This window comes from Coturnix japonica, chromosome 17 (assembly GCF_001577835.2).
Source record: "Coturnix japonica isolate 7356 chromosome 17, Coturnix japonica 2.1, whole genome shotgun sequence".
NCBI lineage: Eukaryota > Metazoa > Chordata > Aves > Galliformes > Phasianidae > Coturnix > Coturnix japonica.
This window is the reverse complement of record NC_029532.1, coordinates 4589944-4615839: the sequence shown is the minus strand read 5'-3', so window position 1 is coordinate 4615839 and position 25896 is coordinate 4589944. Positions and strand designations below refer to the sequence as shown.

The 25896-nt window shown below is 47.0% G+C and overlaps 1 protein-coding gene across 3 annotated transcripts in view; it reads right to left on the bottom strand.

The window, feature by feature from the left end:
* Positions 1-25896, bottom strand: part of ABL1 (ABL proto-oncogene 1, non-receptor tyrosine kinase) — a 57449-nt gene that overhangs the window by 9933 nt on the left and 21620 nt on the right. Inside the window, exons 1-6 of one of the 3 annotated variants that reach the window (XM_015879261.2) lie at positions 18421-18758; positions 11925-12098; positions 10919-11214; positions 6128-6400; positions 2310-2394; positions 1768-1945 (exon numbers count right to left, since the gene is read on the bottom strand). In XM_015879261.2, coding sequence (XP_015734747.1) covers positions 1768-1945; positions 2310-2394; positions 6128-6400; positions 10919-11214; positions 11925-12098; positions 18421-18505 — 1091 coding nt within the window. In that variant the 5' untranslated portion in view covers positions 18506-18758. Of the gene's footprint in view, positions 1-1767; positions 1946-2309; positions 2395-6127; positions 6401-10918; positions 11215-11924; positions 12099-16078; positions 16401-18420; positions 18759-25896 lie in introns of those variants that run through there. The other 2 variants (XM_015879260.2, XM_015879259.2) reach the window with 2 other exon arrangements.

Below are 25896 nucleotides of genomic sequence, written 5' to 3'. Positions count from 1 at the left end.
ATGTTTTCTACCACCCTCCCCCCTAAAAAAGTCATTGGTGACCATACAGACGACTCAATGACAGCACCCACAAAAGCAGCAACCCCAGCTGCCTAGTGAGGAGGCAGAACAAAGCCTGTGTGGGCAGCTGCAGGACAGCAGTTTCTTCTTACCCTTTCAGCCCTACTCTTCAAACACGAGAGGTTTTGCCCTTCTCAAACTACCCCGGCCTCTGTTATCAGTACTTCTGTTTTCAGTAGACTGGATGATCAGCAGACTGAGCTTTTCCTCTGTTTTTTCACCTTGGCAGGTGAGAGATGCACACGTTGCATTTACCACCCCCCCGGCTCAAACATGCTGCCAGCACCCTCAGCACTGCATAGAAATGTAAAGCACAGAAATACATTTCTCCTAATACCAGGTTTCATTAAAAGCACTTTTTCAGATTATGTTACATTGAACTAAAAATTGATTCTACCAGAAAAGGTGAGATCTTCTTTAGATAGGAGGCAGACTCTGCTGTTTCTTTTGCTTGTTCTGCTCAATGGGAATAAATTAAGGGGGGGAAAAAGTACACCTTACTAGATGCCCATTATATTTTCACAATGTTTTTGAATGTATCTCCTTATCAATTCTGATTACTACAATGTATGTCTAAATAAAAGCTCCTCTTCATAATCAAATTCCTCCTCCTTCCTGATTCATTAAATGAGGTCACAGCCCAGCATTTGAATCTACGGATGTGAATGGTGACAACACTCTTAAAATAATTGGGTAGGTGGGTGTGGGGGTGGCTGATAAGGAAAAACGCTACTATTTATTTTAGATAAATGGGTCATCAGAAATAAGATGAATTGAAACGAACGGGAGAGCAGACGAACGGGATTCATACAAGGCAGATTTTAAAGCTCACTTCCTACAGGCAGAAGGGATGGAATACTTTCAACAGAGCAATTCAAAGGGTGGAAATTTTAATTGCAGCATCACCGTTTGCTTCAATGACTGACAGAAGCATTTAAACAGCTCTTTCAGGCAGCAAAAAGCAAGGCATGTCTGAGGAACACCTAGAACTTTACACGCGATCTTCATATTTCCCTCTATAAAAAAACATGTGCTAATTCTATATTCTAGCTAATTGGGCAGGAAAGGTCACACTGTGGCACAGAGAACATCTTGTATTGAACTCAGCAGCTCTCATCCCTCGCACAGGATGTGTCATTATATTGCTAGGAGGTCGCTCCTACAGACAAAGAATGCAAAGCTCTGGTCATAATTGCAGCACACTTAAAGGTCAGAGTCTTTGGGACTTTAAGGTTGCAAAGATACTTATTAAAGTCAAATAATCTGGACAATGGTGGACAATAATCTCTGCAGAGGAGGAAAAGTGTGAGATAAACAAGAATGGACACAGGGTGAGACGGCACTAAGAGGGTGGCTTTGCTGTGAGCACCCAGCAGTGTCACCCATCTGCAGCAGCCTTTAATGGCTGTTGAAATCAACAAAGAGGCCTATGTGAGCCACTAAGAACCTGTTACTTGAGGAAGCATTTATATTTAAAGCGTTTGATCAAACTGTAAAAGCACTGATACATCTTTAACCTACATCTGCTTCAAAAAAGGGAAAAAAATGGAGGAAAACCATTAGAAGACCATCCTATAAACAGGTCAACATACTGCATCAGAATACAGTAGATAGGGGCTGCAGCTGAAGGGAAGGCCACGACAACCTCAAAATACATCAGGTGGTGTTTTGTGCTTGAGATTCAGGAGCACTCGGTGCCCTTCGTACCTGTGGATGAAGTTTTTCTTCTCCAGGTACTCCATGGCTGAAGAGATCTGGGTTGCCATGTACAGCAGCACCACTGCATTGACCTCCTGCCTGTTGCACTCACGTAGATAATCCAGCAGATTCCCATATGTCATGAACTCCGTAATGATGTAGAAAGGAGGTTCCCGTGTGCACACCCCTATGGACCAAGATAAAGTTTCCTATGAACATTTGAGAGTATCAGTGACTCTTCCAGGCTGTCATCCCAGGCAACATATATCTCTAATGGCTGCAAAGAGGGGGGATTGTACAGAGAATGAGTTTTGCTTGGAACTGGTTAATAGAGGATTTTAATTTCCTGCTTCAGGCTCTGGCAACTTAAAACGTTAGGGAGACGAGATCATTAAAAATCATGTATTACCGGTACAAATTGTGAATTCTGCCAGACAATAAGTGCCTGTATTTAAAGCCTTGGTATGGTAAGCAGCTTATCTGCTCCTTAACATCCATATCACTGCACAAGGGTTTAGTTCAAATCCCCCTGCTTGGTATTTATCACTTACCTAATAATTGCACCAAGTTCGGATGCTTGATCTCCTTCATTACTGCAGCTTCTTTCAAGAACTCTTCCACCTCCATGGTATCCTCCTGCAGAACAATAGCAAAGCTTTGGCAAGGACAGCGTGCACAGAGGAGGGCACAAAAAGAACTGCAAAGTGACAGCACCAGCCACAGTTCTTTCAAGGCAGTTTTTCCCTGTAGCCACATCACAAAGCCAGGGAGTGAGGAACGTTTTTTGTTTTGTTGGGGCTTTTTCTTGTAGGGTTTTTAAAAACACATTTTTATCTTTCTTATTGTAAGGGAGCTTTTTTTGGGGGGTGAGAAAATCCATATCCCTTTTGTGAAGGGCCTCTCACAGGACCACTCAGGAGTTGAAAAGGAAAAAGCTCAGAGCGCCTGTTCCTAACAAGAAAAAAGAAACCCCACACGAAATCAACAGCACGGAAAGAAATGAAACAAGAAGAAAATCAAAAGGAAGGCTACAACCGAGCAAAGGTCTGAGCAACTGCTGAGATGCAAACCCCTGATTTTAGTGGGTCTAAGCGAGGAAACCCCACTGCAGAGAGAAGCACGGCTGATGGTGGGGGGGATTGAGAGCCTGAGGTTTCACAGATCTCATCCCTGGCATTTAGAGCCTGACCCATGACGCAATGGGTCTGGGCAGATGTGTCACTACCTATTTGTTGAGCACCCATAAAGTTGCTTGGCAAGACAGAAAGCTGAGGAAGATACGATCTTGCTCAGAAGATACAGATTCTGAAGCAAATATACCCCCACGGCCCGAAGGTCATTTCAAAGTGGTGCAAAAATACAGATCCATTCCTAAAGCAATGTTTCTTTCTAAATCCATATTTTTTTTTTCCATTGGTGGATTAATGTTGACAGCCTACATGGACGAAGTGTTTTAAGGAAGGATTGGAAAGGATTTACTGCTGCTGGTGAGAATGATAACAGTGGGCTGCTGCTGTAAGATCCAGCCAGCACTCTGCTCTGCAGTTAGCGATGAGAGCCTCTTTCAAACAGCTTCAATCCATCATTCGCTATTCGTTGCCAATTAGCTTGATTGGCAGCTGTGTTTTTCTGAACACGCTCTGTCAAAACGAATCACCCAAAGGTCCTGAGGAACAGAACTGTAAACCATTTTCTTTGGCAAAGGAAACCGGGTTAATAATCCAGGTTGCAAAATGACCCTAAACACGCACTTATCTTCTGTATGCTTTGCAGCCTGCACAAGGCTGTTTCTCTGCATTGCTGCTCCGTGGTTTTAAATCTATCGCCTCTCACTGACCAAATTAATAGGAAGGATGCATGCAGAGAATTACAGTAACAATGATTTCCCTGAAACTCTGATGGCACAGTTTTTTTTTTATCAATTTCCATCTTCTGTTGCACAAAACCACAAGATAAATAAAACACTTCCAGCAATACGGTATTTTCTCAACCAAACAGGACAATGGCTCAACCTGGACTTGTACAAACCTCACTAAGGGACAGCAGGGCTCAAAAATAAGCATTGCTGGGGTCAAAAATAAGCATTAAAATAAGCTGGGCAGCTCTCAGTGGCTCAACCACTGAATAGCCCTCCCAAGGAACTGAGTTGGGGGTACAAGCACAGCAGGCTGCAGAACAAGACAGGCATGATGCTCCAGCCCAGTCCCTGCAGCTCTCCTGCCCCTTTCCAACAGAATCAGAAGCAAAAAAGCAAACAGAGCATGCCATGTCATGGCAGCAGACCCTCTGAAATCCTGCTGCATCCTGTGCAGCTCGCTGGGTTTCCAATTGGAACATTCCAATGGGAACCATCTAAGCCCCAACACGTTGCCTTGCACTTGCCAGTTACATGAGACTGAAAAACAGGGCATGCTGCATTTGTCTTCTGGTGTGATCCAGGCTCTGTGTAGCTGTGAGCTACGACTGGACACGACAGAGAACTGAACAACAAATGGGTGCTCCTGAGTACAGCTCGACAACACAAACTGCATGGATTTACAGTGCCTTCAACCCTCCCTCCCTTCCATCCTTCTTCTGGAACAGACAGGGAAGGAACAAGGAGAACTGTATGAAGTTGTAAAATAACATTCCCTGGCAGAAAATGAAGCGAGTCACTTGAATGTTGGTGCAGAAGCTGCTGAGAGCTTGTTTTCCCATGTAGAACCAGAATATAAATGTGATTGTTAAATATTTCCCACAACTTTGAAGGGAGCTATAACCCCACCTGTCAGGCAGGAGACTGATGGATTAAAAGAAGGTGGAGTATAAATTTGCTTTTAAGGATGGTTTTAGTGTGCATAATTGCAGACTGAAGTGTTTCTTAACTCTCTTTTTGGTTATTCCTGCATTCCCCAGTGGCACACGCTGTTCCATATTACATTATGAACCACTTTCAGTCATGTTTCATTAAATATTTATTTGATGTATTCGCAACAGTCATGGTCTGTATTGAGGTTTCTCCGACGCGCAAACAGAGATTTGATGGCACAATGCGTCATTTGCCTTTCTCGATGGGTTTTAGAGAGATGGTACAGGAATGCAACAATGATACTCTGGTATAGATGAGGGACAAGAGACATCTGGGATCCTCACATCAAAGCCAGAAAGCAGAAAGAAGATGCTGCAGCAAACTGAACGCACCGGGAAGCAATTTGTCTTTCTCATGTATGGTGTGGACTCTGCTCGCCCTGCTCACAGCCTGGTCCCATTGCACAGTGCTCAGAGCAGCCCCGCAGTCCCCGTGCGGTGGCCCTAACACTAGGTGTCACCCGCTGCCTGTGTAAGCTGCTGCTTCTGCTCTTCTCCACTGGGGAGCCCGAACGGGAATCTCCACCATACACAAAAGGCCAAAATGGAAATACTTTCTGCGGCCATAGCAACCCAGACCTACTGCTGTTCAGACAGTAAGGAAGAAATATTCTCCCCAAATCAAGGCAGTTTTCTCCCCCTGACACTATACCTCCATACAGCTCTCTCCACTCCAAAAGTTCCTTTGTAAAAAGCAACAAAACCCAAGAAGAAACAAACAAAAAACCCTCTTCTGTTTGTTTCTGCAAGACCAAACCACGTCCTCATGCGAGGAGAGAAAACATGGTGTCAAGTTAGCATTAAACTCCTATTAAGCAATCAAATGCAATGCGCGTGGATGGTGCCAGAAGATCTCAAGACACATTTATAAACATAAATGAATTAAGCAATGACCTTCTGAACTCAGAGCATTATTTGCATTTCAAGAGGCAAAGAGACCAAGACTCAGAAATAAGGGAGCAGAGCCAGAAGCAGAACTGATTACCCAGTCCCTCATTAAGCCCTCTTACGAATTTTAATACACTTTAGCTTGGATACACTTTTTCCTCCTCTTGTATCATCTGATAATAAACAGCTGTGAACAATTGCTTAAGACTACTGGGTACACAGGGAGCTTGTCTTTTGGGAAAGAAGCCACATGAGACAGACAATCAAAGCATTAAGAGTTTCCCTGAAATGCAGCCTTTGAATGTTATGTTGGCTGAGTCACAGACCACAACCTTCCTTAAGGCATCAACTTGCGTTAGCACGTTCGCCTATGATCAACACACCTTTACTACCTCCCGAATGCAAGGGATGCCACAGCAGTACTTACTTCTCTTACATTTCACCTGTTCTAAAGCAAAAATTGCACTGTTAGCATCCTCCTTTGCTTAGTCTCATCAAGTTACCTATAATTGTAGGCCAAAGTACAGAAAGGCACGGCCATCACCAACCCCAAATGTCACGTGGGGCTGGAGGAAGGCAGCCAGCTTTAGCTGAAAAGGAGACAAACAGGACTGCTCAGAGATGCAGGTCCTACCTTTAGTGTCTTCACAGCCACCGTGAGGCTGTATTTCTTCCAGACTCCTTCATACACCTCTCCATACTGTCCGCCGCCAAGCTTGTGCTTCATAGTGATGTCAGTTCTCTCTATCTCCCACTTGTCGTAGTTCGGAGACACCCCATAAATAGTGGGCTTGTTGCGTTTGGGCGCCGGGTAGTGCAAAGTGGTGATGAGCCCATCTGCTACCGTTGAATGATGATGGACCAACTCTGCCAAGGTGTTGAAGCGACTCTCTGAAGAGACATACAGCTAAGGGAACAAGGAGAATAGAAAGCTCAGTCACATCACTCACACCGGAACATTCACATGCAGAAAGGACGGTGTAAAGTCACAATAGAGAAGCATCGTATCACTTCTACTTGAATTGCAACACCGTGAGCTCTGCAGAGGACCAGAGCTGAGAAAGATCAACATTTGCATGGGAAATGCACAGATCCTAAAGAAAACACACAAACTAAGCTGAAATAGCAATAGGAATGACTGCAAATAGCACTACACTGGCATGCTGTTGCTTGAAATGGGTTTTCTTTTTAAAGGCTGGTCAGTGAGGGTTGTGGGATATTTCTGAACAGCGGGGATTTCCTACCTCAGTGTCTCAGTTGCATTACTATTATTTCAATTATGTTTTACCTTCCTAACTTCTTCAAGTTTCAGCAGCAAACTGATAGCTTGCTTCTCTGCCATTGGCCTAAGATAGCAGGTCTGCTGCATCCTTGCAATGGGCACACATCACAGAAACAGAATTATTATTGCTGAGTAGGAGTCTGTTGAGAGGCACGGTAACCCATATTGTTACCTTTTAACAACCAAAGAGAAGCTCCACTTTGAGCCTAAAAGCTTACAGAAGGCAATAGGCAAGTGATTCCCTGCTACAATTTAGTACTTCCAATTTCACACTCAAGATCAATATTCCGCTACAGAAGGTGACAAAAGCCACAAAATACAGTAAGAATGAAGTGGTGCTGGTAGCACTTGATGGAGAGGGAGAAACCTTCTGACTCACTGGATATGCACTCAACAGCTCGGGCTGTGCATGTGCAGTATCCATCTGTCTCATCTCACAAAGCAGGGAAGCTGACAGGGATGCCAATCATCCCCAAATCCCAAACCTGTGGCCAAGTACTACTTCCTTCCCCCAGACAGAAAGCTTGGATGGAAAAAGAAAACACATCTGTGAAGCTCCAGCAATAAGAGAACGTGTCTAACAGAAAATGGAGATGCATTTGCAGAGGGGGGAAAAAGTGTTTGCAGGGAAGGAAGAAAAAAGGTCAAACTTGAGGAGTCTTTGAACTGGAGACTGGCAGATTCTGTATGGATGCTCCTTCGCAAGTACCTATTTACTATAAAAATGAGAATAAGAGGCACTGGAGAAGAACAAATGTTCTGAAGGTTACAAGAGCACTACGAATAAATAAAGAAAATGAAAAGGTGAGTGAAAATAGCAGCTGTATCATCCAGGGCACTCAGAGTGACAGAAGTGGCCTCTCAGCATCCTGCTTCCCCAACTCCTTACTTCAGTGTCTGAAAATTAGGCAGAGGCTTAAGGATGGCTGATGACAGAACTGGCAGCAACTGCTAAATTACATATGTCACAGATGCTTTAAAAAGAACTGCAGAAGGTAAAACGCTCAGCTCAGACACACAGCATAACCCCAAAAAGACAAAATGTGAGTAAGCGGATTAAACCTCAACACCTGTCATGGCCAGGGGTGAAATCACCTTAAAAACACGTGTTCTGAGAACACAAGGGTGCCAACTTAAAGGAGGGTCTTACAGCTGCATGGCAAGAAGCAAACAGTTCTTCAGACCACCAAGCATAGCCAGCACAACCAGAATGCAAAACAACATCAATCTGGGAAGAACTTACAGTGTGAGCAGTAGTACAAGCTGTTCCCATGTTACACCGAGAACTGAAACGAGTACAAAAGTGAGGAAAGAAGTGTAAAATCGTGCTGAACTGTTGGATCACCTGGAGTTATTAAGGAACCACAGAGAAGGAAGTTATCCTTGCTTTTCTGATGATCTCATGATCTCAAAATCTCACATAAATGAGAAACATTCCCATTTCTGTGACAGATTATATGATCCTATGAGAAGGAAGTTAAACAGATGGGCAAAGGTTTCACAGCAAACCTGTAGCAGGTTGGGGAACAGCAATCAGGATCACCATGCCCAGGCCATGGGACAGCACTCCATGCCTTCACATACACAGAGTTTATTGTTTAAATGAAGAAAGGACCAACTGCCCACCACACATGCTCATCATGGATGCACTTTTTCTCCCCTCTCTCTGTGACTAACTCTTAGCACTCACACCTGAAGTCAGTTTATCCACAGCTTCTCCCACTAGACCATGTTCCTTCTGACTGGAGGTAGGGGTGCTGATCCATGTGAACTACATCTTTAACCCAAGGTCATTCCCTACCCTGTCATCAGCCAACAATCTGAAAGGGCTACACTAAAAAACTGCTTGAGATCCACAGTAAAGGAGCTAACCTGCAAGCACTTAAGCCACTGGAAGCTCCAAGAGAAGCAAGACACATCCAGTGCCCCTAATGCTGAGGACAGCAGGATTTCATAAGCTGGCTGGGCAATGCTGTTTACTCAGTTCGGTTATTCAATAGAAGGCTTTGCCTCAAGTACTACCAAGTCAGGAAAACCAAGTGCTCTGCTCCACGGAAGTGGTTTACCAAATGACTAAGTGCACCATGCCAGCCAAATCAAGGAAGGTCATTTTGAATGTCTTCATTAAAACAAAAAACATTACGAGGTGGTCCGGAAGAATAAGTCCCATTAAAATGGGAAATAAAGAAGAAGTTCCCTGAGGAACCAATGCTGAATCTCAATGCATTCAGCACAAACAATGCTAAAGCTAAGATGTACACATCCCCCATGTTGTTCCTTCTTCTAACAACAAAAAGGCAGCACAGGGCTCTGTGATGCACAGCACACCCCCATGCCAAGCAGTTGTTACACACATTTCTGTAGAAGCTCCTTGCTCTCACAGTTGCAGGACACAATCCACCAAAGCCACTCACCCTTCCTGCAGCACTTGCTGACACTAAACTCCTCAGACAGGCTGACTAACGATACAGCAGGCTGTAGCAGCCCCAGGTACCCAGGGAGCTGGAGGTAGCAGCTTTCCTTCTGCAGAACCACGCTGTGCTGCAACACGGGTAATGGAGCATGACAGCAGCAGCTCTGAGATTCAGCAGCCTCCATTTCACAAGGGGAAAGCGGAGATATTGGCTGTCTGTACTCCTCACCCCTAAACTCTGGCAGGTGAAAGGAAGAGCACGGTGTCCCCAGCACAGGCTGGAGGTGGGCAACAGAGGCAGCACGCTGCTGCCCAGTTTTGTTAACACAAATGGAAACACAAATGTGACTTAATGTGCCAGGCTGCTAATTGCAGCATGGCACAATGCAATTCCCTTCCCTCGGCACGCAGCAGCCTCCTCCCAAAGCTCTCACCCCACTGCTGCTTCTCCATTCTGCATTTCCAACCAGCACCGACTGCAGGTCTGTTGTGTTGTGTGAGTGCATTGTGCTGACCTGCACATTTTTATCCAAAAAACACCAATTCAAGCAACTTTGTGGAAAATGAACAGTTGACCTGGCCAATACAGACCTGAACAAATTATTGCTTTGGGGGGGATTATAACAGCTCTGCTGGGATGAAAGCCTTCATATGCCAAAACCTCCTGCAGTTAAAATGAAGAACGTGCTATGGCATGAGGGACACAAGCTTATTTACACCAACTGAAGGAGGCCAGGGTTCAGAACGTTCACATGTGCACGCTACTCGTCTGCCAGCATCAATGTGAGTCAAAGGGACATCAACTACAGGGACAGGAGGAGGAAGGATATTGCAGGTCACCATGCACACCCCTGAGTATGCAGCACATCAGCAACTCACAGAGCTGATTTTCACCACAAAGCATCTATGAGGGAGGAAAAAGGAAGAACCAAAGCACCATAACTTGAATATACACCACTCTCAACTATCAACTACTGGCAGAGCCTCAGCAGATCCATGCTCCAGATCCATGCCACAACTTCAGCATGGGATCCAAGGAGATACAGCTTACAATAGATTCATTAAACACAAACATTTCTGAAATCCAATGCCAGCAGAAATGTTTCCATGAAATTCCAACATAAAAAAAATCTGTGAAAAAAACCCCATTCTTATGTTAACATTTCCCTGCAGCATCCACGAAACGCAGCACTGATGGAGCACATAAAGATCGAAAAGAAAGAAGATGACACTAGAAAAGGGGTCCATACAAATCAGAAGGTGCCTACCCATTTTCAGTGGTCACATGGAAATACTGTGGAGAAATCAAAATAGTAGTTTAAAATGAGGCTGAATAAGGGTTCAAAAGGTATTCTGTTCCTAAACGTACAGGGCTATTAGCAACAGGCACAGACTTCTCTGATTTGGCAGTCCTAGAGGTTCTTTTGAACATATGTAATGAAAATCCATTGCTAGATAACATCTTATTGATGATATCTACTGCACTCAGCTCTGATGTAGCTCTAGGATGGCGTTTCACTACTGAGCTGTGTTACATCTCAGCAGCTGGCTAAAGGAATAAGAGTGTTTCATCACAGCCTGGTCAGAATCTCACAGTTCATTATAACTATGGATGCTGAACAATGCGATCAGGGCTCAGAATTGCACGTTCCAATTATTACCCCTCAAGCTTGAGCACTCAGTGCACAAAGCACTCCAGCAAGGTTTGCTCTGGACAGCCTGCAGCCTACCTTTCCATCGGACGCAGTGTTTATTCTGTAGTGGTACACCCTTCCTTCGTAGCGCAATGAAATCGATCTCTGTCCTGGACTGCTCTCACTCTCTCGCACCAGAAAGCTGCCATTGATGCCACTGCTCAGGAGGTACTCGGCAGCGTTACGTGACACTGGTCCATGGTACCAGGAATGTTTCTCCAAACTATTCACCGGGGTGATGTAGTTGCTGGGTACCCAACCTTGTCCATTCTTTGTCTGAGCCTCACACCATTCACCGTTATGATTGTAGCCCAGGACACGGAGCTTTTCACCTAAGCACAACCAGAGAACATATTTAGACATAACAAATCTAGGAGTAGAGTAAAAAGATGGATTATTTCTGGTTTATAGATCATTAGAATGGGTATCTGACTGAGCAGAGACCATGTGCGCTTCTTTAAGCTTGAGTGGGCCACTGTAATCAAATTAAATGACATGCATGCTCCAAGGGTCTGTGAAATCCTCATGCAGTTCTGATGCTGCCTGAGCTTAATAAAAAGATTCCAACAAATTTTATTTGAGCTGAGTTTGCTTGATGGAGCTAGACCAGGAGTGGATAAATGGCAAAAACCTATTCTGATTAGCAAGTAAGCAGACCTGAATTGCACATAAGGAATGGGAGGATCAAGTAAGAAAACGCTGCATCTGCACAGTCAATTTTCATAGGAGAACTGCATTCTGGAGAACAATAAAAGTGACATATAACCACATCTGAAATCAGCTTAGTTCAATTTCTCAGCTCAGACTCCTGTTCTTAGTGGAGGACCTTCCTCTGACACAGTCTTGTCCAATACAAAAAAACCTCAAATAGTTTTAACCTTTTAAAAGGTTACGACTTCAAGAAATATTTGGATTTGGTCAAGAAGAATTCCCACAGTAAAAAAATTCCATAGTGTTTAGTGTATAACTCAGCCATCCCACTGCAGCTTTTCTTTCCGTGCTTCTCGCTGGTCCCTGATACCATCCTGCATGTTTCTCTTACCTTTAGTTATGCTGAGAGTGTTGTCCCCACTCGCCACAAAATCGTACAGTGCAACAAAGAGGTGGGGGTCATTTTCACTGGGACAGGACAGGAGGTTCTCCTTGGAGTTCCAGCGAGCGGCTTCACTCAGCCCCTGGGGCTCAAAATCTGACACAACTGGCCTCTGGAGGGCTTCTGCAGGAAGAGAAGGGGAGAAAAGCAGGTTCATTTTTGCTGATAAAAACCATCTGCTGAGCCCACATGCTACGATTTCCCTCATTTTCTCAACATCTGCACTGCTCATGTATCAGAGGACAAACCCAGATCCGCTTTAAGCAGACCTTCTGCTACATGCACACAGCACTGTGTCTGCAGAGCCCCTTCCCAACACACGAGCTGCCTGCCTTGGCCATGGAGCAGAATAAAACCCTCTGCCTGCAGGCAGTGCTGCTCACATCCTGGCTCTCCATAAATCCTTCGGTGCAGCCATGGTCAGACCTGAAAGCAGCAAAGACCTCTAAAATGCAAATTCCTTAATTACCCTATAAATGAAATCAGCGGAACTTGAAACACTGAAAGTCAGGCAGGATGAGATTTATAAGATGTGGTGCATATGGAGTTAGAGACGTATTTTTGTAGTCCATGCTATCTTCAACCATCCCTCCTCTTAAATGAATAAAAGTTGGGTTGGTTTTGTTACCTCTCTGCCACTCCCCAGAGGAGTACACAGCGAGCGTATGCTGCACCATGCACTTGTAGGAACCTTAGAGGCCTTGAGATAAACCAGATCCCAAAAACTGAGCTTCAAACGTGCACAGTGAGGCACATTAGGTGTGAAATGCTCAGTCAATATTAGGCACATCCAAGCAGCTTGGGGAATTCAGTTCCATTGCTTCCTGCCAATTCTTCCCTCCGAACCATGGGGAAGGCTGTTGGGATGTCACCAGGATGCTGGGGCTGCTCAGGGCAGTTCCCCTTGTGCCAATGTGTCTGCACTACAATGCACATCCATGCTTTGGAGACAGGGCTGTCAGAGGCAGGAGATCCCCTTTCAGAAAACAAAGCTATCAGCATTTTACCACTCAAACATGGCCAGCAGACGGCTGTGAGCAGCAATGCTGCCCAACACAGCACAGAGCAGGCCCTGAGCCTTACGGGCCGGCCATAACCTCGGCAAGGAAGGAAAACGCCTGCCCCGTGGGGCCTGATTCAACAGGAAGGCCGGAAATCCAAGGCGGGCTCCCCTCCAGCCTCCAGCACAGCCAGGCCCATGCGCAGCCCAGAGTGGGATGCGGGGGGAGAAGCTTGATAGACTGTGACAACACGTGCTGCTAAAGGCCTAGGCCCCTAGAGGAGGCTATTAGATTCAGGATATGAATCCATGATGCAAGAGAACCAGAGAGGACAGGTCTGTCTGGGTGCCCTGTACAGTCAGCTGTCAGCAGCATTCATCTCTGAGTTATCTGCTGGTAAATCTACCCAGACACGATTGTGCTTCAGAGCAGCAGACAGCAGAGCTCATTCACACTGCTGCTCAGAGAGGTGGAGGTGCCCCAGCCCTGCAGATACCCGAGGTCAGGGGATGGCTCTGAGCACCTATGGAGCTGCATTGTCCCCATCCATTGCAGGGAGTGGGACCAGATGGCCTCTAAGGGTCCCTACTGACTCAAACTGTTATGTGATTTTATGACAATGAGGGTCTTCTCCAACACACCACAGCTTCTTCACCTCCTACACTGGTCACATCTACAGCTTCACAGCACTATGGAGCCCCTCAACAGATGCCTCTGGATGAATCAGACCAGCTGCTGTGCCACGGGACATCATCCTCATTTGGTGATGGGGCAGGAAGGAAGCCCAGCTCCATTGGTGAGCTCCATCAGTTATCACCAAGCTGAAATTCCCTCCAGGCAGCCACAAAGCTTGCTGCTGCAGCTCTGCACAACCACAGCTTCTTGCTGCCATCACATCAGGCTCAGGTGGCACCTGGATGCCTGGGAGGAATCCCAGGGCAGAAGTGGAATTCAGCTCCACACTCACAGCAGCTAAATACAACTCTCCATTGCCAGACTAGGAAATGAGAGAGCAAGAGCTTTTATTTGGAGGCATCAGCCATACGGATGCCTACTTTTCCCCCAAATTAAGTTTGCACCAGGAGATATTTATGTTCATACACCAAAAGATTTCATAAGCACAGCTATCCCCTGCTAATTACTGTTTATGCAAAGCCATGAATCACTGCTAGGGACCGTGTAACAAGTTCTCTGATACGAACAATGTTGGTCCAGACCAACACAAGCAAATTCCCTTAACAAATGTAAGTGAAGGGCTGGAAAAGAGGCAGAAGAACAGCATGACAAGCAGCTCCTCCACAGCTGACTGCAGGGCAGTCCCGGGGGAAGGAGGAGACCTCCTGTCTCCCTGCAAAACAAACATCCTGTGCTCTTACAAACTGCTGGCATTTTTTCCACAGGGTTTCCAAAGCAAAGGAGAACAGAATACACTCAGTAATCACTTTGGAGTCAAAGCACATGCTGTCTAAAGCTTTTCCTCTCCTTACCTTCCCAGTTCCTTCCTTTTCCCCTAAAAGAAATTAGGGTAAGTGGAAGAATCACTCTAGATTTAATGCGCTCCCAAAGCTCCTGGCTCTGTGCCTCTCTGTCCCACTGATTTCCTTACTGGTCACCAGCACATTCTCTATCCCTGATGGAACAGGGTTATCTTCAAGGTGAAAGGACCGGCATCCTCAGACAGAAGGTACCTCTGGCCTGTTTCACTGCCCATGCAAGAGGGCCCATAGTCAAAGACATTGCTTCATCCTACCAATGCTAAGTACCCCCAATGGCACAGCTTCTCCCACTCACTCTGAGAGACCATTCTGTTAACTTCCATCTTTTCTTTTTGGAGAGTTCACTCTTCTACGAGCCTGCAGGTTCCACTACAGCTCATTCACTGGGTATTTTCCATTTGTAACCCTTTAACAACACAGTAAATACCATCTTCCAACCAGCAAGATCACAGTTGTGTCTAATCTTAGAGCCACAGAGATTTACAGCTATAGTATCTTTAGCATCTCAGGACTGAGAAGGGAAGATGAATGCACGTCTGTGATGATCAGCTTTAGGTCTGAAGACAGCTCTAGTTGTATGAAATGATAACACCTTCACCACAACCCATGGGAGATGGTAAAAAGCATCAGCAGCCAGAATTATTAAAATAAGGATGGGACAGGCAAAAACCACTGCAGCAAACACACAACCAGCAAGCCACTACAAAGCCTGAATGCTTATTTAAAAGCAAAAACTCTACTGAGCAATGGCAGATGTGAGGCCAAGAGGTGAGGAGCAGAAAACAGAAGGAGGACACAGACAGAAGGCTCTTCCCTGGGAGGCCATGGCTACGGGCTGCTCCTCCCTGAGCTTCTCTGCTCTGACTGTAACAAGATACGCTGGAAAAAGAAAAGATATATGGGCAACCTGACAGCTGGCAGGGCAGAAACTGCTTCGGTTTGAAAACAAAGGGCTTGAGTAGTGCCTATACACCAGTTCTCAGCTTCAGAGAGGATGCTGACAGGTTTTAAACAAGGTTTCTGCTTTTCGGTGGTAGAGCAAGCCCAAAAAGGCAGCGAGACTATTTCAACCCCTATTTGGGACATGGACACGTTCTGCTTTCCAGATCAGATTGGCAGCAGTGCTTGCTGTGCCTCGTCCCTTCTACTCTTTACCCTTTCTTGGTGTGAAGCGAGGGTGGAATTATTCAGTTTGGCACAGGCAAAAAGGAGGAAGCAGATGATAGAAGCTCGGATATCTCACATACAGGAATAATATTTACTAGGGGGAATAAAACTGAGAGCAAAAAACGGCCAGCTAAAATCATCAGCGTGGAAGCTCAGTAGTCACACAACCAGTTAAAACATACTTTTGATCAAGTTAAAGCAATCTTCAAGGTCTCGGTTCAGCCAAATGCTAACACACAGCATGCAGGGCTGCCTGCCCACACCCTGCCACAGCACAGAGACACTGAGGTTGGAAAATCCCTCTCACATCCCCAGGCCCAACCCCAGCCCACCCCATTATGCCCATAGACACATCCCTCAGTGCCACATCCCCACAGGTCAGGGAGACCTCCTCAAGTCATCACCTCCATATTAGTTAGTTTAATAACTACAAACAAACCTGATTTTCTAAGCCTTGTGCCAGCCATCACATGCTGCCATGCTGGCTTTTTACAAAGCAATACAAGAGATTCAATTAGGTAAAATTCCATCTATCTTCCTGGCTGCAACCAGTTTACCACATAACCAATGGTCCACTCAACCTCTAAGTAGCTCTCTCTACAGGTTCTTATTCTCCAATGCAATTCAGCTTTCCCCTCATGCCTTCAGCAGCTTCCCATGTAACAAAGACAAGAGTAGAGTTAAATCCTCCAGTGATATCACCATAATCTCCTTAATCCCTCCAGAAGCTCCAGTGAGACACAGGCTGTGCAGGGAGCAGCCTGGCCATATCACACAACTCTCAGATACACACCTAATAGCCTCAACACAAACCCATCCCCCACCTAAGGATCTGCCAGTCTGCCCTTTGTAGGCCTGCAAGCTTTAGAGGTTTCCACCCAAATGAGCCCCACCTGTAAGAACCTGTTATCAAGCAAATGCCTTTCACTTGTGCCCTGCCACAGTCTCCCCCTGCTCTTCTGCTCTGCCCTCTCAGCAGGGCTTTCAACCTCACCACAACCTGAACACAAAAGCTGTGTGGGGCCCCTTCAGCTGTAGAAAGGAGTAACAGAAAGCTCTCCTTTGTTTTCCCTTTGCTTTGCTTTCTAAGAGGTCGACCACCACTGTAGCATCACGGTGTGTCCTGGGCTATCCATATCCTAACAGCTGTCACAGCAGTGCAGGAAGATGCATTAAGATCTCGGTTGTGGAGCTGTGACACACTGGTGGGTGCTGTGCTGAGTAGAGGCTGAGCTGCTTTGACAGAAGAGTGTTTTAAAGTTCTTCCAATGCTCGTTTCCCATCCCTTAGTAAAAGGATACATACACAGCCACGGTCTCAGAGAAGCTGAAGGTGAAAATACTGCAGTATTTACTGTGCCTGATCATGTTGTTAACTCGATACTGCCTACATGGAGCAAGTCAAACTGCGCTCTAATCCTATTATACAACTGCACTGCAAAGTGGGGAGGGGGAGTGGCTGTAGAATATACAAAAGAGAAAACCCACACAAACAGCTCCGGTAGCATCAGGTCACATCAGCCCTGGCTTTAACAAACCCAGAGGCCCCCAGCAGCCCTGCCCACACTCCATAGGCAGCCAAAGGCTCCAATGCAGAGCAGGGGGCCCAGGGCCCGAACAACAGCAGCAAAGTGCCACAAACAGAGGTTTGGTGCACCTGAAAAAGCTCAGCGAACCGTTTGGTCGCTTAGGAAAGATCCACGCTATTCACACATCAACCCCCTGCTACATCTGTGAAACTTTTACAAAGGATTGCAAAAGATAAAGAGAACCAACAGGGGAAAAAAGAACAGCCCCCCTGACAACAGAAAGTTATTCAGAGCCGCACGCATCCGATGAGCGCAGCCTCCTGCTATGAGATCCCTCCAGCTCGCTCTGCCGCCAGCAGCCATTTGTAGTTTTTGAGATTCCTGAACTATGAATTTGAGGAACATTTCTCCGCTGAATATTCGAGAGTTGAGCAAGAGCCGCTGGCCATAGGCTGCGCGCGGTCAGGTGGCTGCATTTCTTCCCTCTGATTTGATGAGTTAGCAAAGTACTCCTGGCACGCAGCTTATTTTTACCGAAGTTCCATCCAGCGACACAAAAGAAGCCGAGGAATGCATCGCCCCAACACAGCACGGCGGGCTGCAGAGCCCTGGCAGAGCACAGAGCAAGGCCACGGCCGAGGGGACACACTACAGGGTTGTGCTGTGCCCAATGGGGCCAGGCTGGGCTCCTCCAGCCCAGGGCACCCAGCTCCGGCCCTCCCCAAGTGTTCATTCACGTTTCAATTCCTCCACTCACAGGAATGGCTCCAATTCAGTTTTTCAAAGCAATTGCTCAAGTAAATTCAGCTGTGTGGCCGCCTGGGAAATGCCAGCAGAGAGGGATAGCCAAAAGGAGCCGACAGACCACGAGTAACACACACAGAAAGTACTTTGCTATATTCAGCAAGTTGATGTGCATCTAGATTCTCCTCCTTAGCCCACAGTAACTTTAGTTCTTTCAGCCCCAAGAGAAGGGAGCTCCTTCTCCGCGCACACCCGAAGCCCAGGCCCATGGAGACGGCTTTGTTTGTTGGATCAGCCATGGGATCACTTGACATTTCACAACCATAAATGGTAGAGCCGGGCTCCCTTTGTACGCTGCGCTTAATGAAAATCACCTGGTCCCAAAGTCATGCACACACAGCCCCGTGGCTCCCAGCTCCCCTAAAAGCCTCCCTGTATCCCCAGAAAGTATTTCCATGCCCCCAAAGGGCCTCCCCACATCCCCAAAAGGGGCCTCCCATCCCGCTCACCTTCCAAGTAGCAGCTGGAGGAAGAAGAGAGCCCCTTCTTCGACTTGCAGCCCACCAATTTCAAGCAAATCTCCAACATTTTCATTTGTTAGAGTTTGGCCTCAGCTGTACGGTCTCCTTTCTTCCCTTCAGCTCTTCTCACTCAAAGTTATCCGGTTAGAAGCGCTCCCCGTACCACTTAAAATGCTGATCCCAAGAGGCACAGAGCCTCCGGGACCCGGCTGTCCCCCGGCCCGGACAGGACTGCAGCCATCCCCCTGCAGCAGGAGGGCAGGGTGCTGGGTGCTGAGCTCTGCCAACAAAGGGCCCCCTTCAGCCTCCGCGCCTCAGCTCCAAGCCGGCCTCCTGACGGCAGGCAGCAAGCTACGCCCTCGCTCCTTAACCCTGCTGCTGCCGGATGGGGAGGTACACACGTTCAGCATCTGTTTATTCCATATCGGCGTATATATAGGCAGCTGTTGATAAAGGAGACTGGACTGGTTGCACATACAGCTGTGGGGTTTTGCATGATCCCCATTCTGTTCCCAAAGCTCGTGCTGTGCCCCGAGCAGGAAGGACCACAACACCATCCCCAGGCCTTCTCTTCCTCCATCCGCTTCTAGAGGGGGGTCTCCATCCCATGGAAGCAAAAGAGGCTCAAAGGAAACTGATGCCCCTCCACTTGTTCCCTGCCCACCCGGCTTCAGAAGGCACCACAACAAAGAGCTGGTACAGAACAGGGAGTAATAAAAGAGGAGCTGAAAGCTGAGTTGGCCATCTCATGCTGAGGCCCATGTCATGCTCAGGGAGCCAGGGTGAAGCAACATTTGAAGAGCAGACCCTGCATCGTGCACGCAATGTCTGCATGTGACGAGCATCCCCATCCTGCCTCGAGTTCAACCACAGCTGTAGGAGCATGGAATTCCCATAAAATTCCCCTGGAGGTATGAAGGCAGCAACACCCAGCCAACACAATTAGGGCTCCTACAGCAGCAGAATGAAGGTGGATTACACTCCTGGTGAACTCCTGGGGTTGGTATTCCAGAAGAAGAATTCCTCGTTTCAAATTAAATGAACCCACTTGCAGAAGAACCTTGCTGTTGGTGCAGCGCTTCCACTCAGGGAGCTGAGTACAAAGAGCCATCCTGGGATAACTCCCATTGTAGATAAAGCCTAAAATTAATTCCCTTTATTGTTCCAAGCTCGTGTTATCCCTCTGCTACAAACTTCATCCTTCTGTGCTTCCTCATTTGTGTCACAGCAAGCCAGACTGTAAATGCTTCAGAGCAAGAGCTCTCTGCACTTAGTGTGTGCCATGAAATTAGCTGGCGATACAGAAATAAAAGCCACATTGGCAGTGTCACACTAAACGCTGCTACTCTTAGTGCTAACATCTATTAATCCCTTTAATGTTTGTTGTATTCGCATCTTAAAGAGTAAAATCTGTCATGAAAAGCATGCAGACTTCTGGGCTATGGAGTGACTGATGCAATCTTCAACTCAGAACAGAATGGCAGACCAGTTTTGCTTTGCCATACAGAGCACAATGCCTTCCCTTCCCTTTCCTCTCCTTTCAATCCCCTTTGGCACAGGCAGCTCAGCCCCAAGCATCACCTGTCCCCAGGCAGCCCCAACCTGCACTGCTTTGATATCTCCTTGTATAAGGAGGGAACTGAACACAGCCCTCCAGATGTGGCTTTGCTAGCTCCAGAAATAACCACTCCTTTTGACCTGCTGGCTATGTTCTTGCTAATGCAACCCAGTACGCCATCAGCCCTTATTGTTTATGCTCATACAAGAGCATAAGCCTCTTTAGCCAACTGCTTTAATGTCTGAGCTTCTTCTAAGAGGCTATTTTATTCACCCTGTTCTTAAAGCTATGCAACATTTGAGGACAGCCTTATCCAAGTGAGTGATCACATCCACATACAAGACAGCAGCAGTGAAAGGACTGGGCTCCATGAGCAGAAAGTGAGTTCTGGCGTAGTCCCACCCCACTAACAGCTGGAGCCAATTTTCTTGTGATACCATGAAAAACAGCTTGAGTGCTCGTCACCCATTTAAAAGCAAAGCTTCATTTTAAAACCCTCTTCTGAAACACAGAAAGATGATGGAGTTGGAAGGCCCAAACACTGGGGATTTTTTCCATAGGTGCGTTTAACTTGAAGTCATGTGAATTAGAAGGAGCTCAAAACAGTGGGAAAAGGAAAGGAGCAAAGGAGAGTACCAGGAAAAGAGCAATCCTTCCCATTATGGATTACCTGTGCCTTGTCTAGCTCTTCTGTAAATGCAGATGGGTGTAAAGGAACTGAACACAGGCTGTAAAGCACTTTGCCGTCTGTGGATGCATAGAGCAACAACAAATTGATTCACATCACTTGTAAGACGCGTTATTCTTACCCAGCACGAAGGTTATTTGTAATTTTGAGCATTCATGGGTCACTTAGCAATACCTGCCACATCACAGGTGAGGGTGCCAACAGCCCCAGCCAAAAGGTGGCTGCACATGGATTGACTCCATGAGCTCATTCAGACTTCCCACATTTGCTCACACACATAAGGAGGAAACTTGAGAGACCAGGACACTCTGCCTTTCTTTCTTCAGTCCCTGCTTGGAATGCTTATGGAGGCCATTACTCCACCTCCATTTAAATCTCTTCTCAAAGCTCAGCTGGCGTGTTTACAAGAGCATCTATCACTGCTAGTTAAAACAGCGCATTAAAACCAAAACCCTCTCGCTATGATCTCTCTAGAGCAGGTATTCCCTCTCCTATCCCCCCAGCAGCCCTATATCACAAACCTACCCATCAAAGGCTGCTCAAAGAGCAAAGAATCTTCCCTCCTTCAGAACCCATTCAGCCAGCTGAGAACCAAGAGCCCAAAGCTCTCTGCCTGTAACATCATTGCCTCTGGCAGCTGGGAAGAAATAAACCCAGCAGGTTGCAAGGAGCACACTGCACACCCCAACAAGACAACAAAAGGTTTTGCAGTGCAGCATGTGCATTAGTTGGTTTTGCTCCCTGATTTAACAGATGTTTGTTATCTGCAATCTTCAGGACTCAGGACTCGCTGAGAAGTGGTGGGATTAGAGAAACGTGCAGCTATTTGAAATTCCTTGCAAGCAGCAGGGCAGAATCCTCCTTTTTAAGGTAGCAACAAGGCAGAGGGTACAGCTCAATTCCTGCAGAGCTGACTGTCTATGGGAGACCATGCAAGGACTGCAAACTCCAGAGAAAGCTGCTTGTGTCATTGGCATTTGAAGCCTGAGAGGTTAAACCAGGTCCAAAGGAGCTCTTTATAAACCTCTGAAAGTTTTTGGTCTCTCCCATTAAAAGCTTTTTGAAACATCTGCAGGCAATGAAAGAGAAGGAGGCACCTTGCAGCTCTTGGAGCTGAAAAAAGCAGAGGCTTACCTGGGGGACAGCAAACAGCACAAAGCACCTTATTGTGACTGCTGGACTTTCATCACCTGGTTGGCTCATTGAAAGGGTGGAAGAGGGAATGGGCAGGGAGAGCTGCTGTGGTGGGCACAGGACAGCAGCTGAGCAGCATGACCACGTTCAGCATCTTCTGCCAGCCCAGAGCAGAAGGCTTAAAGCCAGCACAGAGCCAGAAAAGATGCATGCTTGCAAAATATCAGAAAACAACATTTTTTCTTGCAAAGTTTCTTTGCCAAATCCTGACTCAGAATTTGAGTGGGAGCATTTCCTTTTTTTTTATTCTTTTTTTAATTTATTTAAATAAAATACATGGAAATGCAAACAAAAAGATAAAAGCAGAGGTAAAACCAAGGTGTTCAAAGTCGCTGACTTCACGGGTACCTTGTGCAACCCCAACACGTGGCTCAGAGCAGCCAGGAGGAGCAGCACAGCTCTGCTGTGACAGCACCTAAGCAGTTAATTCCTTCCACTCAAGAGCTGAAAAATCTGCCAAGGCAGAAGACCAGGCCTTGGAGATCAAGTTACACATGAGGAGGGGGTGGAAGGGGAGAGGAAGAAAAGAAAACAAGTTCTCTGAGCACTGCACTGAGTTAGGCCAGGCAGGCCCAGGAGGGTGGGGAGGAGGCAATGCTCCCCCTGTGCTGTTTTGGGGCAGTGAGAGGCACCGCGGACACATGTGTGCTGTTGTGACTCCAAACCTGCCATTCAAACAGCAGGAACCATCCTGCACTGAATACATTAGCTCTGGCCAACATCAGGGACCTTCTCCTAGAACCAGAAGAGGTGTGAGCTGGGAAGGACAGGACTGAATGGGCATTACTAGAGCCAATGAAGCACCTCCCCTCTCACCACACTCAACCACGCCATCATGCTGTACGTAGGGACGTATCCATCAGTCCCAGCATCAATCCAACTCCATTGCTCTGAATTTCGGTTCATTTACAGGATATATTTGTGGAGGAAACTGAAGTGCTTAAAAAGAAAACAAAACAGATGAACCACCACCATCTACAATGACTTCAATGAGTGCTTATCCACTTCCAGCTACCCTCCTTAGGTTTATAGGTGAAATGCCCAGTGCTCCACAGCACTAATTATTCCCAGTGTAAGAAATTAAATATACACTACCAGGAAGGCAAAAGCTTCCAGTTAATTAGCAGTGATCCCCAACCAGCCCAGCGCTGCACTGTCAGGACACAACACAAGGAGCTGGAAGAGCCGTGCTGGGACCGTGACGTAAAGGCAGGAGCGTTCTGTTCTCTGGTGAATGTGGGGGCCAACAGGCTCAGGCTCCAGCCAGAACTGAGCTATCTCACCATGGAGAAAAGCAAACTCAGACATGTACACACCTCCCTTTCCAGCTGCAGGGAGAGAAGCATCCATTTGCATTGCACTGGTGTGCAATGGGGTGCGGCGCAGCACGAGGCCTGTGCTGAATCTTTACAACTGTTTGAAGTGCTCTTGTTAATTCCTGGGCATTAACAAAAACAACATTTAAAGAAGCATTTTAATTTGAGGGTGGTTGTTTAGGGTTGTTTTTGTTATTGGAAAAGAGAGGTAACAGTCCCTCCAGGCTGCACCATAGAAACAAAGCAAAACCCAATGCAGAGCTTCATCAGTGCAGAAGTGTTTAGTTTAAATCCCTTCTGAATGAGTTTCCTCAGTGTGTGTAGGATGTAATACTTGTATTTACATTCAGAGTTAGAAAATGGCATGAGATTCTGGAATGCCTTCGCTGTTTTCTGCTTTTCCAGGTACAAGAGTTAGGCAAGAAAGCAATGAAAGATGGCCTAAAAAATGAGATCTGTGCTCCTGATCAGCCATCACCCCAAATTCTGCCTTACCCATGTGTTCTGAGCCAGCCAAAATTCCTTTCTGTTCACTCCCTCCTTCCCCTACCTGTCTGCCTCTAATCAGAGCCGATACATCATGTGTGGGCTGAGGTTTACAGCCGCTGGCATGAAGAAAGGCTGGAGGTGCTTTCTGCCCAAATACCACATAGGAAATAAAAATGCACAAGACCAGCTGAATAGCAGGTTGCCATGCTGTCAGCTTCCAACCTGCTCCATGCCAAGGGAGGGTCAGGTTGGATATTAGGTCAGTTTTCTTCTCAGAATGAGTGATAATGCAGTGGCACAGCTGCCCTGGGAGTGCTGGGGTCACTGTCCCTGGAGGTGTCCCATAGCTGTAGGGATGAGGCAATGAGGGACGTAGCAGTGGGCATGGTGGGCTGGGGTTGGACTTTGGGGATCTGTGAGGTCTTTTCCAACCTTAATGACTCCACGATTCTGGGAACAGGGATGCTATGCCCGAGCCAAGCAGAGGTGGGAAGGAGGAGAACAGGCCAGCTGGGCTCTGGTGGGCCACACGTCCCCAATTCCTCCCCACTCGGTTCAGCTCAGCCTGTGCGAGTCCTGCTCCTGGAACACAGCCCGAGGATTTGCAGAGGGTGAAAGAGCTGCAGTGTTCCCTAATCCTCTGGCGATGTGCATGTTAGTTAGGGTGCCAGCAGAGCCTCACAAACTTAATCTCAAAGCAGGAGAAGGTTTGGGGAAAGAAACAGATGAGAAATCTGCAGCAGCTCTGGAGTTGAGAGGGGACAAAGGCAATGCATCGCCCATAACGTGTGTGAGGCACAATATACTGCACAGGGAGAGCTCAGCTGTGCAGTGCTGCAGTTATCAGATCCAGAAACACAGAGAGGAAAAGCCCCCCAGATTATGTGAGCTCTCATCTTGTAATTACACCTGGAGCTCTGGATAAAGGATGTCACCACGTTGCTGGGAGGATTAGCAGGTTATCATTTTGCAAAGAGCTGATAATAGCTCGGTTCGCTTTTGCTTCGTGTCAAACCCTCACATTTGATCTGGCTTTTAACGTGAAAAATGTTTTAGGAAAAAAAAAAATTAAGGGGAAATTATTCATTCAGCTTAAACATACACTCATGGAGTAGATGCAGCACAGCTGTATTCACACAGACACACAGGCAAAGCTTTCACCCTGCTTGTGCCTCCACTTTCTCTGAAGGTCGAAGGTCCTGGTGCCACCTGCCTTCAGGACAAACCACCCAGCACACAGCAGGGCCTGGTCCCCAAACTCACAAAGGAACGCTTCATTGGCATCCAGGAGAAAGGTTTCCTATGTCAGAACACCCAGGAGCCCCTCCCTGGGGAAACAGGAGGAGCAGGGATCTCAGGATCTCACACTCAGCTGCAGCACATCAAGGTGCTGGGGCTCCCCCAGGTCTCCAATGGAGCAGAACAAGTGAAATTCAGTGAGCTCTGCAGCACAACATGCCCCAAACCTGCAATTGGAGCAGGCTAAAGCTTCTGGCAGTGCCCATTAACAGCAACTGTGTTTGCTGGAGGTGCCTTCCTCCAGCCTCTTGTAGCATGGCAAGAAAAAGCAAACATGAACAGCACTGAGGAACAGCCCATTCTGAAACCACTTCCAGGAACAGGGATTGTTTGAACAAAATCCATTAAGTGAAACCATCTGTATTAAGGGTCAAACGCCATCTGAGGCTGACTGTACAGAACTAGCCATTTTACAGCATTCGGGCTATCATCCCTTCATGGTTTCTATCAAACACGGATCAATCAGTGGCACGGAGGTGTTATTAGGGGGTGGGAATTAACCCCACAGCTCCAGAGCCCTGGGTGCTATAAGGGAAGGCTGCAGTCAGAGCTGTGCCCCATGGCACAGGGCTGCAGCTCCTCCCCAGCTGCGTCACTCAGAGCCAGCCAGGCGGATGCACTGGATCCCAAGGGATGCTTCTTCCACGCGGCTTGCTGGCAGGAGGGAGGTGATAGAAAAGGGTTGAGGAAGGAAAAAAAGGGTGATTGGAAGTCATAATGGTGATAAAAGCCTGTTTTAACCTGTTTTACCAGGGGGTTTTAGTGATGGAATACAAGAGGATTCAAAGATGGTGGACCTGCCCGTGGCAATACAACCCCATCTGAGTACAACCTTGGTCACTCCACTGCGGGTCTGATAAAACTCCAACTAACTGCAGAAGTATTTCCGAATGTATCACTGCTGAGGTCACGACTGTAAT